Raw genomic sequence first — 19,234 nt, forward strand, 5'->3', positions numbered from 1 at the left:
CAACACACACTGAGTAATATGAAATTATCTCAGCCAGATAGGAGGCTTTTGAGGACTACCGCTGAGCTTCCTGCATTCCCAGACTTCGAATGAGAACTAGATCATGGAGATTGAGAGCTAGATCATGGAGATTGAGAGCTAGATCATGGAGATTAAGAGCTAGATCATGGAGATTAAGAGCATGTCAGCCTTAAAGTGTTTTTTGAGACTGAGGTGACAGTTGCTCATAACGTTGGTTTCTTGCTAAAAGACAGTTATATCTAATGATTTTAACAGAATGCACTAATGCTAAAGCACTCATTATTGATCCAGGAACATTTATGCTAATCTAGACAATACACAAAGCCAGATTCCAAATAATATTACCAGGCTAGGAACTCTGGCATTAAACCCACAAACAGAACTTTAGGGAGACTAACTAAAGGTAGTGCCGCCGTAATAATCATTTGCAGACAAACCTGTGTCCCTGAAACTCTTTATACCATGGTCGACTACTAGATCCTAAGTTGATCTTCTTCCACTGAAGCTCCTCCTCCGGGGTCCATAATTTTGGAAGAAATACATTAAATGAAGCATTTAAGCTTGGAACAGGCAGGTTCAGCTTGCGGGCATACAAGTCATCTTTCTCAATATTTGGTACAGTTCTCACTCGCTCCTTGTCATTGTCGTCCTCATCTTCTGAACTACAGTGGCTGGTGTCTGAAGGATCTTTCGTAGATGCCCCAGATGCGACTGTTGTATCCAAATTCAAGCCGTGGTCACTGTTCAAAACACCCAACCAGTTTAGACACTTAACATCCCTTCTGTCACACAAAAAATATGGCATGCTTCTTCATCTTGCTCAGCAGGCATGTATGCTCTTCTGAAGGAGGCTGGTGAGGTCTATGTCTTTCAATTAACAATTACAGAAGATGAATGGATGCGGTTATTGCTGACAGTCAATATATTAGTCACTAAAATGGTTAGTTTATATAGTACATATGGGCAGCTTAGTAGCTTTACTAGTAAAGAAAATGTGGCACATTACAAGACACACACATTCACAATAATAAACACAGGGAGTTAAAGTTAATCAAATTTGGTAATACAGCAGTTTAAGATACGTTTTATAGGTCTGACCTCCATTGTCCTTTAGGTGCAGGAGCTACAGTGCTGGCTGGATGGTTCGCCTGTGACCCAGATTTGGGGGGGTCAGCTTCTACAATATGAAGAACTGGACAAATCGGATTTGAAGGGCTTTTGTTCAAACGGAATCTGCGTTGTGCCAAATCATCCACAACAAGATCAGGGAGTTTTCTGGGGTCCTCTGAATCAGAGTCACTCTCATCATACTGGGCCAGCTGCTGTGAAGTTAGGATAGGGAGATCGATTTCGAGCAGGGCCTTTGGACAGGTAGTGGCCTGTTGGTTTTTGCTTCCACTAACCACCAACCAAGACATTGGAAACAAACGTGACATGTTGAAAAAGGAAGACAGCACAAATTTGACACGCCTGGTATGCTTTTCCAGAAACCATGAAAGAAAACAGCCAAAAAGGATATCACAAAATATTTTACAAGGTTCCAACACAGCAAACAAAGTGGAATGGAGTCTCAAAACCACATCAAAATGCAGACTTTTTTAAATACTTCTAGTCATTATTATCCAATCTATGTAGGATTTACACAGCTACACAGAAGTTAAAACAATAGTTTAAAAATAATGAAATAATTTCAGGACTGCTTAAATGGTTATTGTCAGACTACAAACTGTGCTCTGAAACTGAAGTATACTCCTCAAAATCCCATAAAAACAGTGATTTGGTCTTTACACCGTGCTGGATTAGATAAATGATGTGAGTCAAATCAAAGATTCAGTTTGAATAATAAAAGTCCGATTACTGCAGTATGATTCTGAGGCTGTGCGATATGATGGACATACAAAACCATTGAAAAGCTTAAAATTTCACTAAACTGTACACAGCCCGGTTGACAAATTGTAGAGAATATTTTTTCTCACGGGGGCCATATTCAGCATGAGGAATGGTAGGCAACAGAAAAAAAATCAGAGGTGAGATGTGCCTTAAGCCAAAGTTGTTGGGTTAATACGTCTATAGCAATGTGTATGCAGTGCACGGTGTAATTCAGTATTAACCGGATCTTCATCTTCTTCTTCTGAGTAACATGATACCAAGAAGGTACTTACCATTTCTAAAGGAGTTTCAGATGCATTCCGGCCACAGCTGAGATGAGCAACTGTTCACAATTACTTTTAGGTTCCAATTCTATCCACAGCCCAACGGGGAATATGCAAGGGACCTCACGTGGAGACATTATAGAGTAAACCATGTGTGCCCTAATACTGCTTAATACCTCTACTACAAAACCCTACACTAACTGATAGCATTAGTATTTTGATCAAGAACATACTTGGAACATTCATCATTCTTATTCAACACCACACAATATTACAGTGGCTCCGTCTCTACTCTTTGTTGCGTACTGAGAATTGAAACTGCTACAACAGGCACAAAAATATATCTGTTCAACATCACCCAGGTCAACGCACCTTGTAAAGTTTCCATCTGGGTCTGTGTAAACCGGACTTGCCCAGCTTCTTCTATTGTCCTCATTCCTATCCACCCTCTTCTTCCTCAGGGGTGCGGGCAGATAGACTGGCTGTCTACTTTTGTTAGGGAGGAACTGATTATATGAAGGGAGCGGCTTGGGTTCAATCGTCACGCTCCTCCTGTAGGACTTGTCATTTTTGCTTCCATCAAGCATTTTGTGGGACAATTCGGACTCTGTGTCGCTTTCACCGCCTTAAAAAAATAATAAAATAAAAACAGTAAAAGTTCATGCAGTATTTGTTATCGATGCCTCACTGGTTAAACTGTTGCAAATTATATTATAATCTGTGGCTTGTGGTAGGAGCTCAGCAGGGTTAAACTCGTGATCGGAAGTTACTGAAGGCAATGTAGCCCAAGTGTTTCTAGAAATTCCTCATAAAGCTGCAATAAGAATCAAGTAACGTAACTTTGGTTACATGCTTGTGCGACATGCATCAAATTCTTCTATAATTTATTTGAACAGCAAAAGCTGAAAATATTAACCTGACGATATTCAGCTAACTTCTACTAGTTGGTCAACAAAACCCTGTACTCTTTATTTTTTCCTTTTATAAAAGCAAGCTCGAAAACTAGACTGCCTCTCACCCTATGAAATGGGAGCTAGTTAACAAAATGAATGGTGCGGCCAAGTATTAAGGACATTGGAGCAGCTCCACTGAGTCGAGATGACTAGCTTGGGCATCTGAATGTCACGACTCATCTGCCAAATTGACTAATGAAAAGAACCGATATAGCAGCCAAACTCAGGCTCATGAATCTTAGCTAAATTACTCATTTATTAATTTTGTGTGGTGTCGACCAAATTGTGCTTTGCATCCCTTCTATCCTCCCTTAAAACTGGAAAGCAGCGACTAAGTGCTAAAAAACTGATAGATGAGTAATTCGTCAAGGCAGCATAATTTCATCAAAGGAAGTGCTATCACAATTACAGCATACTCTCCTCTGTAGGCAATAGCTAAGGTGCAAACTTAGCAATGTGTATTACATATGCATACATTTACACAGATTAGAATGGATGTGTTCATATATAAACCATGTATTTTTGTCAATTTGTAAATCCCTGCAAAACAATGAATGATTGCAGAACCCCATTAATCAATATTTAGAACAAATAGTGCAAGCATAAAGCATTTAATTGTGCGCGCCATTACAATAAAACACAACGTAATGAAAAAAAAAACAAGTACTATACAAGACTACTTTGGTTTATCACACATAGAAACACAATAAGTACATTTAAACGTTATTTTACCTTCTGTCACTCAAGGACATGTTCTGCACATGTTAAGGAACTGCCGTCCTTCTAAATGACTATATAACTACAACATATCAAACAAAGTGGATGTAAGCTTGGTTGGTGGACTGACTGAATTCGGTCTTCTCTGGCTGACTTGTCTTCTCCCTCTTCATCGTCCTCGCTCAACCTCACGCAGAACCGGTCAGGATCATACGAACGATCCAGGCCTGACCCCTAGGCTTCTTCAATACAATAATGGTAGGGGTCAGGCCTCATAAGCCCTTAGAACACTCTAAGAGCACCTTTGTCTTCTAAAGACCTTGTCAAGGGGCTGGGTTGCTGAATACAATGGACCCCAAACAGGCAGGTTTTACTGTGTCACCCTGCTCCAACCAATAACAGTACTTGAGTTTGTTTAATAATAAATTGTATGAAACTGCGAGAAGCAATAAGATCCATGAAGAGGACAGGGTAGGAGGGAGACATTTTGGATCGAAATCTAGCACTTGATTGACAACATTTTCGTGCATGCAGATAGAATTTGTGTAGCAAAATAACCAATCAGCACGTAGTATCAGCATTCACACACATTTCTGCCTTCAGGTAGCATTTAGTGCTTTGGGCTATTTGAAGGTTTTACTCACTGGCTACAGGATGGAGGAAGAGGTGTTTATGAGAAAACACCCACAACCCCATTAGTGTGTAGCCCTTAGCAAAGGTGGCTAAGGCCTCTCCTATTTTGGAAAGTGGCACCTAAAATAAAAGTATGAAGCTCTTTTGCATAGTAGGAAAAAAACAGACACCACCTAACATGTTGTTTGGTTTTAGTGGCAAGGGGCTTCTCCGTAAGGAAAAATGCATGAACACAGCGTGGGGGGCAGAGAGTGTCTGACTGTTAAAATGTTTTTTGCACTCATCTCCCGTGTATTAATGGTCCACATACCATATAACATACTGGAGTGAGTGCACTTAATTGATCAAGAGCTCACCTGGAAAGTTACAATTTGTATAGATTTCCATGCCACACTCTTTGGAGTACTACAAATCTTCAATGAACAGATTTAGTTGTTTTCTCTGGACGGGACTCCTAGGATCTAGAAATAAATATAATAGCCTACAGCACTGAAGCCCCTGCTTATCTTCTTAACTGCAGTACATAAATGGTTGCTTGGTATTCAGTGCGAAAGAATGCACCACGGGGTAGTAAGAGTAAACTGGAACAGCCCAGTGCAAAAAAATAATGAACTAACTCAGGTAATCCTAAGTGGTGTGGAGAGGGTGATGGGGGATACGAACAGAGTAATAGAATCACTGGCTAAGAGGCGGGTGGGAAAGTTAGTGGCTATGAAGGAGTATGGAGTCAGTGGCTATTGACGAGTGGGCAGAGGCTAAAAACATGGGGATAGGCCACAGTGACACTGGGGAAAATCCAGTTCTTACTTTGATACATGAAGGTTGCTTTGAAAACTAGTATGAGCCTGGGTGCAATATAACAACGCCAAGTCTGTGTGATAAAGACGCCTCTTAACTTTAAGGCCACACACTAGGCAAACCCAAACCACCTTCCAATACCCCCAGTTTCTTCGTACCTAGGATGCACAACTGCGACAAACTGTTTTTTCAGGTATTATGTAAAAAGTAATAACATTGACAACATTGACACATACTGTATGTTCTCTCTCTGTTCCCCAGGCAAGGCAACGTTAGACAGATAGCTAGATAGACAGACGGATATATAATCCATTTCCCTCTTTTCCCTCAATCCATCAAATACCCAAAATCATAATTAATCTAACTGCAAACTGCTACAATGGCTTCTGTGACCTATTTAAATAATAAAAAATATATTTTGATGTATCTACAAAGTATGCCCCTGTTTTGTACAAGTGCGTACCAATGTGAGCACTCATGCTGAACTTTACATAACAAATTTACAGTAACATTTAAATACCTTCACTGCTGCCCTTCAGGGTTGCGTCGGACGAAAAGCTTGCAAGTGATCTTGAGCCAAAGGAGTCTAAACTGTCCCAGGAGTCGTCCCTGCGATGGATGGTTGAAGGGGATAGTAGCTCACCACGCTCACTGTACCAAATATCACCACAGCCACTGTCGCGCCCGCTTCTTTTCAGGCTGCCAGAATCCTCAAGTGCCTGGAAGCAGAAGGAACACTTGTTTTGAGAATTCCACAAGAGGTTAAAGTGAGACCACGTTCTCTGCTTTGCAAAAACCAGCACCTAAACAGAAAAGGACATAACGAATTACGAAATGCTAACATTTCCATCATGTTTGCTCACCTTAGTCAGAGTTTGTCCCAATAACCCCTCGAAGGCTTTCAAGTCAAGGTAAGGACCATTATAGTAGGGGTTGCTTTGTGCTTTCCGACCAAGCCAATACAAGGTAATCAAAACCTGGAATAAAATCCCACAGAAAAGTTAATGAGTTAACTATTCGTCTGTGTTCTAGCTGCAAAACCTTTCATATGCAAGCAGCTCTGGTTATTTTTAAGGTTTCAGGAATGTGCATTTCGAAGCACCTGAAAAGATTTATCAATGTAGAATTTCTGCAGTTTATGACTGTGGTAAGAAGTGCGGCCTAGTGGTGTACTTTTAGCTATGAAGCCAGAACATCATAGTTCTAACCCCAAAATACCATTACCCTGCTATGTGAATCTGAACAAAACCCTTTATATGCCTGGGCATCAATTCACTAACATGTAAAAACGTGGGAGTGTTTCGAAAACAGAGTAAAAAAAAAACCGCAGAAAAACGTATGGCCAACATATGACTTCAAATACGTGTTTTTATTCTTTGATCTCATGTTGCCTTCCTGGGAGGTTCGCTTTGGCATTTTTCATGTACAAATTACTTTTACCCACACGACTAGGAACTCGGTGCTTAGAGACAGAGAGAGAGAGAGAGAGAGGTGGGTAGGTGGGTTGTACCCTACTGAAAACGCAGACCAAGGAACATCAGGGGTCAATTCCACAACTCTATCCTTCACATTGGGTTCCAACCATTTCTGTGACTCTCTGGAAAGTTTTAAGGCAATCTAGTACCCTCACTGGGCCAAGGGCTTTTTAACCCAAATTATATCATCCCTCTGGGCCGCGGCACTTTATGACCAGCTTCTGCCCACATAGAGGTACAAAATGGCTGATCTTGTGTTGTGAACTGTTTGTTATTAAGGGCCTCAAAGCCACACCGCTGGTTTTCTTCTCTTTTCTAAAAATCCCAACTGTATTTCACACCTACTAACTAAAAGGGACAATAGAATCTCGAAGCCAGGAATGGTACTTACATTCTTTAGCCTTCTGTGTGTCTCTTCTTGTCTAAAAAGAAAAAAAAAAAAACATTTTAAAATACTTTACAGCAGCGAAAAACACAACACAAACATAAGAGCTGAGATCATATCAAATGTATTTGCAAGCACTGCCGGCACTCGCTGGGAGCCAGGGCGCCTGCGTGCCGATTTGTTTAGCATACAAAGGTCGCCTGCTCTTCAAAGCACACTTGCAATGATTTACTAACCTCAATTTCTCAACACACACAGCGAAAAGCAAAGGAGACCCAACCTGCTGCCTGGATCCCACCATCTTCGGTTAAACGGGGAGGAGACGCTCGGGGCTGGCATACACGGCGCGGCAGAACCCACAGCCGATGGCTGTTTGCGGCACGGATTCCACCCCAATGAAAGGCGGAGAGCACACTGGAGAAACGCTGCTCACGCCCCCACCCAAGGGCGGCATCCATGCCTAATGCGAAATACCACACATGGCAACTAACCCGCTCTGGACAGGGTGATGAACGGGGCACGCCCCTCTGCACCTGGGCAGTTTCACAGAAGTTTCAAGAATCGCAAACGAGGACTTTATTCAAATACACCCGAAACGCTCAGTGCTTAGTGGAATGAATATCGACTCGGCCGTTTCAGCGTTCACACAGACACGCACAATACAAGCGTGTCGCCATTACGCTCATCAAGCACTTTATAAACTAGGACGAAACTAACACGGCATTCTAGGCTGAGAGACGGTCTGTGCACCACTAAGTAGCGGCAAGGGGAACAGTGAAGGTAAAGTTTGGAAAAAAGAAATACAAGTGACTGGCAGGTGGAAAGTTATGGGAAGCAGATATTCAGACACTTTAGTCACACGATACCGCCAAAATAACTCCCTTCACTGATTTACAGGGGGTGGTAAAAGTAAGGCAATATTGTGTTCCCCCTAATGGTGCCATCGGCAAGGACTTGCCATACTGTTCCAGAAGACATATTTAATGGCTCAATTGCCAGGGAAGGGGACAACAAACTTACGTCAACCAAAGCCCCAAACACCATTGGACGTCCCTGCATCCAGCAAGTACGCTTGTAGGATATGTTCATTATGCTAGTATTCTTCGAATCCTCTAGGTGTCACTACTGCAAAATAGCTTGTTTGACCCAAGCCAAAATTCAAATAAGCAAATTACATAACTACATTTGTGTCGGCGTTATTTGCCTTTATAAACGGTAAAAGTTATGGGGGGCTTTTTTGTGGGTTGTACAAAGCGATATTTATTGCGATATCGCTGGCAAAAAATTTAAAATGTTTATTTATGCAGTGCGGGCATAACTTCAAGCATTGTGGAATTTACTGCTTACCAATTTAAATATCATCCACCCCTAATACCACTCACGAATGTAAATACCACTGACATTCCACTTTTTATGTGGTACAGCTATTAGTCTTCGTACCTTCAAGCAAATAATGAAAATAACGGCCCGCTTTGTGGACCAAAATACCAATATATTAGCTTTAGTGTTGCCATATTTTAGGTTGAAGCTACCAGACAGCTTTGCTGTCTGGTTTCCTAACATCACCTTGAAGACATTCGGAAATCTTCCCTTTTCCATTGCTTACCATTGGCTATGTGGGCTGAATTCTATTTCCTGGTTTTGTTTCAATCCTCCCGTAGCCAATACCCTATTTACGCTAACCTTCCACCAGTGCTCGATTTCTGTAAAGAGGACTCTAAATCTTGTTCTTATCTTGTCATATTTGGAACGCACTCAAAGACAGAGGGCAAATATCAGAATCTGTCTTCCCTAGCTTGGTGTTTACTTTTCTTTCTCTGACTTCAAAGTGAGTGGATTTATGTGACAATCATGCTGGTTACAGAGGTGTACTGGACTGAACACTCTACAATGGCACTTTTTTCTAGCACACAAGAAAATATGTCTTTAAATGAACTGTGCATACATTTCAGAATTCGAGAAGCACAAATGAATTTTTTTTGGACAATTCTTAAGTGTGTTGCAAACACATTTTTTAATACGATTTAAAAAAAAATCAATAAGATAGGCAATGACAGTTTCACACATTATTGTATGTGTGCTGTATACTTTTGCCAGTAAAACAGAATGTCTGTGCAAGTGTACTGGTCACATCAATTAGAGATGTGTTGTCTGTAATGGCAGAGTACCACCACACCATGCATACTCCCACTTTACCCCACTCCACTCTACTGTACTGTGCAACACTATGCCTCTCTACTCTACTCTGCACTCCACTACTCTACTCCACTGCATTCTACTATGCACTACTGCACTCTTCACCACTTCACTGTACACCACACCAGTCTAGGCCACTCCATTCCACCCCACCCTACACCACTTTACTCTACTCTGCAACTGCACTCTATGCCAATGCACTCTATCCTGCAACACTCCACATCACTTAACTCTACTCTGAAACAATCTACTCTGCACCACTGCATGCCACTGCAATTTAAGCTGCACCACTCCACTCTTTGCCACTTGGCTTTGCACCACTCTATGCCACTGCACTTTATTCTAACCACTCACTCTGTGCCACTGCACCCCATGCCAATGCAGTCTATACCACTTTACTCAAAGCCAATGCAGTCTACACCAATCTACTCTGCACCACTGTACTCAATGACATTCTACTCTGAAACACTGCACTCTTTGCAACTGAACTCTACACCACTCAACTCAGCGCCACTGCACTATTTGCCACTGCTCTCTACTCTGCACCACTTTATTGTACTCTATGCCAATGCATTCTGCACCATTCAACTCCGCTCCATTGGACTGTGCTCACACCACTGCATTCTATGACACTCCACTCTGCAAGGCTGCACTCTCCACCACTGAACTCTACACAACTGCACTCTACTCTATGCACTACACTTGGCAGCACACCACTCACCCTAATCTACTCTGCACAACTGCACTCAATGCCACTCTCCACTGCTGCACACTACTAGGCGCCACTCCTCACTACGCCCCTTCAATCTACTCTGAAACAATCTACTCTACACCACTGGACTCTGTGTCACCACACTCTGTGCTGCAGCACTCCATTCTATACCACTTCATTCTACTCTATGTCACTGTACTCTGTGCTAACACTCTACACCACTTTAGTCAAAACCAATGCACTCTACATAACTGGGACTACCACTCTACGCCATTCTACTCTGTACTTTATGCCACTTCAATACACGCCACTCTACGACACTACACTCCATGATACTCAATAAAACTCTACTCTCTCACTCACACAACTCCACTCTACAGCACTCTACGCAAATCCCTCTACGCTATTCCATGCCACCTTACTCCACTCTATTCTACAACACACTACTCCACGACACTCCAATGACACTCTATGCCACTACACTGTCATTCCATTCTACTATACTATTTGCTCTATTCCACGTCATTCTATCCACTCTATACCACTCTACCGTACAACAATATACTCCATTCAACTTCTACACCACTTCATTGTGCTCTACACCGCTCCACTGTATGCTACTCCAAAACACTCTCTCCATGCCACTCAACTCTATTACTCACTACTCCACTTTACTCCCTTTCATTCTACATCACTCTACTCCCTCCACAGCACTATGCCACTAAACTCTATGTTACTTTACTCTACTTCATGACATTCCACTTCACGCCACTCTCCTTTCCCCACTAACTTTTAGCCATGCTGAACTGCAGTGGTGTACAACATGGCTAAAACATACTGGCAGAATATTTGGACCTTTGCTCCTTTCCCCTCATTTTCAGACTCTCTGTGCGCTTCTTCCTTTCCTTCCTCTCTCCTTCTGACACCTCTTTTCTCCCCCTTTTCTCCATTTCTCCTTTCTTATCTTAAAACCCTTCCCTCCTCGATTCTGTCACTCTCCCTGCCAACGAACCTGTCTTATATTGCTTTGACAATCATTTTTACCCTCCTCCTTCTCTTCTGCCACCCACTTCCTTCTACATACTGTCTCTCCCTACTGCATTATCTTTTTTAGATCTTTCCAGCCCGCTAATTTTTCACCCCACCTCCACTTCCGACTCATCCCCAGGTCTCCTTCTACCTCTTCTGAAGTGTGCAGGCTCCTTTCCATCCATGTCCAGGTCACGTGCTGTCTCTGCCACACCTTCCTAACCCTACTTAAGTTGCTCAGCCCAGGGTACACAGATAAAGGGTGGCTAGTTAAGTGCAACTGCCTGTTAGGATACGGAAGTGGCCTTGGACAAGAAACTCTACCTTGTTCTCCCCATTCCCTTCTTTTAATCCCTTCCTGTTGTGGCTTTCTCATCTACTCTGGAGTCCGCCTAGAACATCCGTCTGGCTGTATAATACCCATTATTAAAAGACCCATCCTGCTTCTCCTGGTTGGATTTTTCAGATGATACACTGTCCCTGCCTGTATAAAGCCCATCACTATTCCACCCCAGGTAAATCACTTAGAGCATATACCCTTGCTGGTTCTATAAACACTTCGATGGATTGTTGCCCTGCCAGTCTTAGGTGGACTCCACACTTAAATTGTAGATGTTAGAATATTTCACCTCCCATGTGCAGAACCACCCACTTCTCAGCAGTTTCCTCTATGTTCAACAGGATTCAAACTTCATGCTATAGACCACTGCAATGACAGTAAATACCTCATGCATCACTGCGTCTATTCTAAACTTCTCACATTCATGCACGGTTATGGAGCGGCTAAATATTTCCTGTCAACGGGTATTAAAAGTCTCTGCCACATAGACATGTCATCAAAACACTTCCCACACAGGCTACACTGTAACCATGCATTCTCTCTTCAAGGACACAATAGCATCCTAATGCTCATCTTTTGTAGTTTCAATGCATTGTAACACACAGAATTAAACCTATATGATAACACGTCTGGTCCTCATACACTATATCTAAACGCCACTCATAATTGTCACACAACAGGCACAAAGACTTCATTCACAATAGTCCCACGATGGGGCAAATTAACTTTTGTTCACGAGTATCGAAATGAGGAACTTTATGGCTACAAATAGAATATAATACGAACACAAAATAGCTTCTTAATCCAGTGAAAGGTATAAAGATCTGCAGTACTGAAGTTTTCAGGCAAGAGCAAAAAAAAAAAAACACATCCTTCCACTCTCCCATTTATTAAGTTCTGATCCTCTTTACGGAAGTACCAGAAGCTACTGTGCACTGGTATAAAAATGGCAATAAATAGAATAATTTTCAACACTAAATTCCTTCATTACTGCTGAAAATGTGGTAATATTGATAAAATGTTATCTGTTACACAAAATATCACAAAGTACTTCACTATGCAGATGATTGAAAAATGTAGTTTTCCTAATTGTGTTTAAAAAGTGAAGGGATTGATTGCAACTAGCAGTGATGCATCTGAGTGATTTGCTGGGTCATCCGTAATCAAATCAAAACAGACAAATTAAATACAATGCCAATTTTTTACAAGAATAATGTCAAGTATAGTGGCAAAAAGAGACATCGCACTACATTTGTGAGACACACTTCCTGCATTGTCAGAATGGGTTTAAGGGATGAATAGCTGTGCAAATATGGAGAGGCTGGTGTATGAAGTCTGAGGGGTCCACAAGAAATAGGACAAGATTTGGGGTTCCAATACCTGGTAAATGGCCAAGACAAGAAGAGTCCAAACCTCAGGCTTATGCAGAAAGTGAGAGGGGGCATCCCGCAGATCGAATTTGCAAGATGTCTTGTGTGCTCAAACTATTGATGTACTGTGGATGGGGGTGGGGGACGAGAATTACTACATGTTTGTATACTACTATCGTATGCAGCTCTTTATAAAAACGTCAAAGCAGGTAAGAAGATAAACAATCAGGTTTCCTGTCCTAATGCAATCATTTTAACTCCTCTTGGTCAAGAGGTTAACATTCAAACAGCCCACGAAATGCAGATTAGTAGGACTGAAGAAAATGTTGCCACATAACTTGGTTAGGTTCTCAAATTGAAAATAAATAGCATAGGAACTTCTACTCAGATTAAAGCTGTCTGCAGATACCTAGACCACCGAATCGTAAGAGGAGAAGTAATTTTGGAATTAAAAAATACACTGAAGAAATAACAAATTAGAAGTTTAAATCTGAAAAGTTTATTGAGCAATGAATTAAACTGTGTACCATCCTAACTCACATACCCCTCCTGCAAACTTACCACTGGGCAGAGATAAGAGGAGTAAATAGGATGGGTCAACTCAGACTAGAGTAATATGGAAGTCTACGTCAGACTCCCAAAAATCAGCAGATTGCTGAGACTACAAAATTAGGGGATTACATTTTGGCTTGACCTTAATAAACACAACTCAACATCAGGCATGAAAGCTCAGGCACCCATTGGAGCCAAGAATCAAATTCCAATGTCCCACTGCCACAAGGTCTACTTGGACATAAAGTTGACTCATCGCCGCTTTTGAAACCAGGAACCTGCAATCGGATATTTTACTTGATTCACAAACAAACCTTCAAACGGAAGAATCAAGGAAGATTGGGCATCGAGGACACCAGCGTCTCAAATGTTTAGAATTAGCTCACTCTGCAAAACTCCTGAATAAACGGGATCTGCCACTTGGATTCTAATCAAAAGTCAACTGAGTTAGAAGGGAAAGAATGTTTCAGGTATCAGTGGTCTGTTCTTTTTTGTTGCTTTGAGAACTCGAACAGAAGGCACAAATCAAGACAAAATTAAATAGGATACATTTGAAGTATGGCAAAAAAATATTTTACTTTATTAAACATATTTAGTATTCCTTGATTTCCTTGACCCAATTCCAGTATGTCTCTTTAAATAATTTAAATGGCAATTCAACCTCTAGTCCCTATCTTACTGATATACTGAAAATGCCAAAGAGGTATAGGTCACCAGATGTTTTAAAACTTTGTGTCCTTTAATACCTTTTGATACTTCTAGCTTCCCCTAGTTCTTAGATAAGTAGAAACCTCTTCCACCACTGCTCTGCAACTGGTGGTGCTTAGTCTTTCCAACATTTAGTGACATGTGAGTGAAGACAACTGCAATAAACAATATCTCAAGTCCCTCAATCTCCCTGTAAATGTGTATCCTGCCGCATCCTTTTGTGGATGCTTTTTTGAGCTATTTTTTTTCCAGTGGGTGAAGGAAGCCTCACAGTGGAAGCAAGCAGAGGAGGGGGAGGTGAATTGGGGATGAAGTAGTTAAACCAATGTAGGAGATGAGGGGTGGAAGCAACCTGTGAGAGCAGATGGGTGAGTGGAAGCAAAACTGGAGTGCAGACCGGTGGAAGCAACATAAGGGGTGCAGCTGGGGGCATCAAGTGGGCAAAAGACTGCAACGTGCTGCTGGTGGAGAGAAAGCACACATGCGAGAAGGCAACTTGTAGTAGTGGGGGAGAAGCATACAGGTGAGTGAAACACGGAGCATTTCCACTGGCTAATAGGACTGTTTCAATACTACACTATATATAATGCCTTAAATGGTTATTTGGATGATCATTTTTTGGAAAAATGAAATCCCACATGTTGAAAACTCATGCACTCAAAAATCTGTTCTATATAATTTTGTCACTCACATGGCAGAACAAAACACTCGCAGGAAAAAAGATTAAACAAAAGTTACATATATTGTTTAATCAGTGGAGTCCTTTTAGAAGGACCACACCTCTTCCCACTTGTCTAAGCACGTTTTTCTTTAACAGCATATTCACTCAGTGGTTACGTAATGCCCGTGGATCGTCACAGATGAAAATCAGCAAGAGTACATACAGTACTACAAGTAGAACATCTATGGAATGTGGGGTGCCTTTTGGACCAGTAAAGTGCAATAGAGGCATTAACAGCCACAGCAGGAGGCCTCCCATGAACAGAGTTTTAAAAAAACCTAACACTAAAAAAAATGGTACTTAGAGGTACAAAAGGGCGTGGTTTCGAGCCTTATTATGGGAAATTTGTGCGCACGCCCGTTGCTGCTATTTGTCACTGGGAGGGCACCACAGGCTCTGTCTAGTGCGTGACGAGGCGTGCAAGGAGTCACGCCTTAGAAAAACTGAAGTATGTCTGCATGTTGCAATCTTGTTGTATCATTTTTGTAAGTTTATTTTAATAAATCACCTCTTTTGCAAGACGTTGCAAGCGTTTATCAAACTAATGTTCACATTCCGCACGGTACACTCAAAAGGTTGTAATTTGCACGCCAAACTCAGAACTGACCAAACTTCGTTCCTCACATTCACTGAGATTATGACACCAGCAGAACTCTTCACATAAGTGAATGATATTTTTAATTATATATACACACAAACTTCACGTCTACAATTCGGGCACTAGACAGGTGTTAACCCTTTTGAAGCCTGAAGACGGTTACTATAAAAGACATCGACCCATTGTACCCAAACCACCAACAGAAGCAATATTGTTACGCCTCAGGGGTGAAGCTATATTCCGAAACTGTAAATTCCATTAAAACTGCAAAAACAATCCCTGTGAGGAAGGTTGACCCGCTACCAGTAAACTTCGAATCAAAAAAATTTATCCCGCGGGCCGCAGTAAACAAACGTTTAATAATGAAACTGAAGGCTGGGGTAGCTAAGGGATCACAAAAAAGTTGCCAACGGAATCAGGCGGACAGCTGTCACTTTTTCACCACTTGAAATATTTCGCTTATTCTAGACTTTTCTTTACCTCTCCGTATTTGCCTGGACCTCGCGCCCTGGGCGCAAGCAGAGGTTGTTAAGTGCTGGGCCCTAGACAGCAGCTCCGGGAATCTAAGCGGTAAATGATTTGCTGTGGCTCCGGGGTTAAGTTCGCTATCTTAATCGCTGCAAACAAATTCCGCAGCAGTTGAACTCGGTAACCAGGCTGTTCCTTGGCTTGTTAAGGACACACAATTACGCAACTCGACCCTGCCGCCGTTGGGCCCTCCTGTCGGTGTTATTAAAACAAAAGCCCGCGACGGAAGGGTGGAATGCGTGCTCTGGCAGCCTGCTCCACGTCAAACCAATAAGCACGCGCTTTTGTCCACAAGGTTTGCAGAGGAACGCAGAGTATTAGGGGACCTCCCTGCACCACATGCCCCAAATTCCACTAAACGTTACACAAGTGCATCACCGTGCAAAACGAACAGAGCGGCTAAACAGAACGGCAAAGACCTGCCATCGATTATAAATCGCATTAAATAATACGCAAAAAAACGCCACCTAAGGAAATGTTTACAACATTCATGATGCCCGAAAAATATACGTACATGTAGTCTATGTCATTTAAATTTTAAAAGTTTAACTATCATTGTAAAAATAAAAACAACACTCTCTGCTCTCCACTCCGTCTCTCTGCTGGGAACAGACAGGGGACTGGGTTGCCTGTTAGTAACAGACAATGTACTTGCATTATTCCATACTTTGTAGGCCACTGTTAAAGGAGAGCATACCGTTAACTTATGCTTCCCTAGATGAACTGATCTTTGTCCCCAAAACCGGAACGTTTATTTAATGATCCGGCCTTTGTCCCCAAAACAGGGACATTCATTTAAAATTAAGAGACGCGTCGGGACACCGGGACCGTCCTCTAAAAACCGGGAGGGTCCGGGGAAATCCGGGACGTCTGGTCACCCTAGGGGGGTGACTAGGTGTTTCACGGAGCGGGGTGACTACGTGTTTCACGGAACAGTGCGTCTTTAACCCTAAGAAAACGGGAGTATACATTTTATGCCCCACTTGCCCTGTGCAATATGCTTTGTGCCAGTTTAATTTTGGTCTCTTGCCTAAAACCTTAGTGCCCACGCGTAGTCTCCACCTCGGTAATGTTCGTGCAGAATAGTAATATTTAAGTTTGGAGCAATTAATCCAGCAGAGGGAGCCTTGTGTATGCTACTTCACGACTGGGCTCCTCTAACACATTGCAATTTGTCTGTAGTCTGGAAATAATACCCACGTAAATAATTACAAAATGGAGAAGCCAAGCACAGTCCTGTGGCGTTAATTATATTATTACGGAATTGCAATAGTCAGTGGTGTTGATGTTAAACACAGGGACGCTTGCTGTACATTTATAATCACAGCTTTGGGAGTGATAACGTGAGCCGATAGCAATATAGCGCGCACAGCAATTTACTGCGGCACTGATGGGAATATTGCTGGCGTCTGCATTTAGTTCACTCTTTCTATTTTTTTGTTTTTTTGTTTTGTACTCTTGGATTTTTGAATATCGGCTGTGGACTACTGCTTGCGTTCATGGCGGCAAAACATTGTGCTCTATTAAAACAAGCATCGACAAAGCCAATAGTTTTTGCCTTTGTTTTTTCTAACTGGATTACAAATTATTAGACAAATGTTACAATAATGTTTGTTTTAAATCTGATAAACCATTAATAGTTGTTTATGTTGTGATGTATGTTGAATTAATAACAACTATTAACGGTTTATCAAATTTTAAACATTTTTATAACATTTTTCCAATATTTTGTAATCCAGTTAGAAAGAAAAAACAAAGGTGAAGCCTATTGGCATGATGGCATGCAGTGAAGAAGAAAGAAGACAGCAGTGAAGAAAGAAGACAGAAGACAGAAAACCGTAGGCGGCGAAGAAGAAAGACGACAGCAGTGAAGAAAGAAGATGGCATGCAGTGAGGAAGAAAGAAGACATCAAAGTAAGACAGAAGATGGCATGCAGCAAAAAAGAAAGACAACAGCAGCAAAGAAAGAAGACAGAGAAGATGGCATGTAGAGCAGAAGGAAGAACACGGCAGTGAAGAAAGAAGACAGCAACAAAGAAAAAAGAGAGCATGCAGAAAGAAAAAAAAAAAGTACCTTCAGCATCGTAGCCAGAGGAAGGACACTGGCCAGTGTCCAATGGCAAGTGATCGGAAGGGGTACTTGGTCCCGAGGCAACACAACGGAATGAATGGCAAAGAAGACAGCAGGAAGTGAAGCAGAAGACATGCAGACAACATGCTGGCCAATCAGAAGCAAGTGTATTAGAGTGTCGTTAGACCAAGCCAATGGTAAGTTCAGGTAAATAAGGGGTGGTTTCCAAGCCCCCCCCCCCCCCCCTTTTTTTTTTTTTTTTTTTTTTAAATCAACAAAAGATTTTGCAAGCACTTCATGCAAGTGCACACATGCAGGCAAAACCTAAAAATGTGGCCCTTTGTCTCAGTCTAACCCCTCCTCTGTGGGGATAGCATGGCTATGTTACTGAGAAAAAAGGTGATAGATTGAATGCTTGAATTAATCTCAGTCCTTAGTAATTACCCTTGAACACATTCCATTCTGTTCATCGTGACCCTGGGGAGTGGGATCAACCATAGGAAATCAGCAATGGTCCTGCTCTGCTAAGAACAGGCCAGCCAGAACGGCTAGGCCAAAGCCCAATAAACAGGAACATAAACAACTTAAGAATGGTTTCAGCTTTGTTGACCCTCATCAGTGAGGTGCTTAAGCAGTAAACCTCCTGATTCCCTTTGCGATTACGGCGTATCACAGAGAAACACAAATGGATGAGTGGAATGCTGATAATGAGGGGTTTAAGATATTGACAACCACATTCAAAGTTAACTCAGTCACTCCTGGACCACTCCAGACCTGTTGCACTGTTTGTAAATAAAGAGGAGTAGAGCTTGTAAAAGGCTGGCTCTCTACATGGTGTACAAAAATGATGTGCACTGTGCAGAGAGTCTGAGCAACTCCACTTTGGTTTACAGAGGTAAAAACTAGACCACTCAATGCTCTAATTGTTGCGGTAGCTTTGTTGAGCAGTTAGGCCAACCTTGGAGAAGTGCTAAGCATTTGTTGTACTACCAGTATCAACAAATGTGGACAAACACTTGAGACCAATTTATAAAAATACTTGAGATTTTTGTAAAAAATGTTAAGACCAAGATCATCAAAATCGGGTAAGTACTTTGTAAGTTATGATTTTTCAAAGTTTAGCAAAAATAGTCTTTTTGTGGATAATTACGCACCATAGGAATCAAAGGTAGAACATTTTAAAAATGCATATAAAATCAGGCAATTTCACAAATGTCACCTTTTAGCTTTATGTTGAGGTCACCAAGATGTCCTATGGGCCAGCCGGAGAAGTT

At 41.8% G+C, this 19,234-nt stretch overlaps 1 protein-coding gene across 15 annotated transcripts in view; it reads right to left on the minus strand.

Annotated features, from left to right (window-relative positions):
• LMO7 (LIM domain 7) overlaps nt 1-19,234 on the minus strand; it is a 411,754-nt gene that overhangs the window by 135,587 nt on the left and 256,933 nt on the right. For 8 of the 15 annotated variants that reach the window (XM_069205263.1, XM_069205262.1, XM_069205261.1 and 5 more), the window contains 6 exons: nt 7,142-7,172; nt 6,139-6,252; nt 5,796-5,994; nt 2,547-2,799; nt 1,120-1,419; nt 459-761 (listed from right to left, as the gene is read on the minus strand). In XM_069205263.1, coding sequence (XP_069061364.1) covers nt 459-761; nt 1,120-1,419; nt 2,547-2,799; nt 5,796-5,994; nt 6,139-6,252; nt 7,142-7,172 — 1,200 coding nt within the window. Of the gene's footprint in view, nt 1-458; nt 762-1,119; nt 1,420-2,546; nt 2,800-5,795; nt 5,995-6,138; nt 6,253-7,141; nt 7,173-7,371; nt 7,391-7,415; nt 7,574-19,234 lie in introns of those variants that run through there. The other 7 variants (XM_069205268.1, XM_069205272.1, XM_069205273.1 and 4 more) reach the window with 3 other exon arrangements.

Source organism: Pleurodeles waltl, chromosome 8 (genome assembly GCF_031143425.1).
Source record: "Pleurodeles waltl isolate 20211129_DDA chromosome 8, aPleWal1.hap1.20221129, whole genome shotgun sequence".
Taxonomy (NCBI): Eukaryota; Metazoa; Chordata; class Amphibia; order Caudata; family Salamandridae; genus Pleurodeles; species Pleurodeles waltl.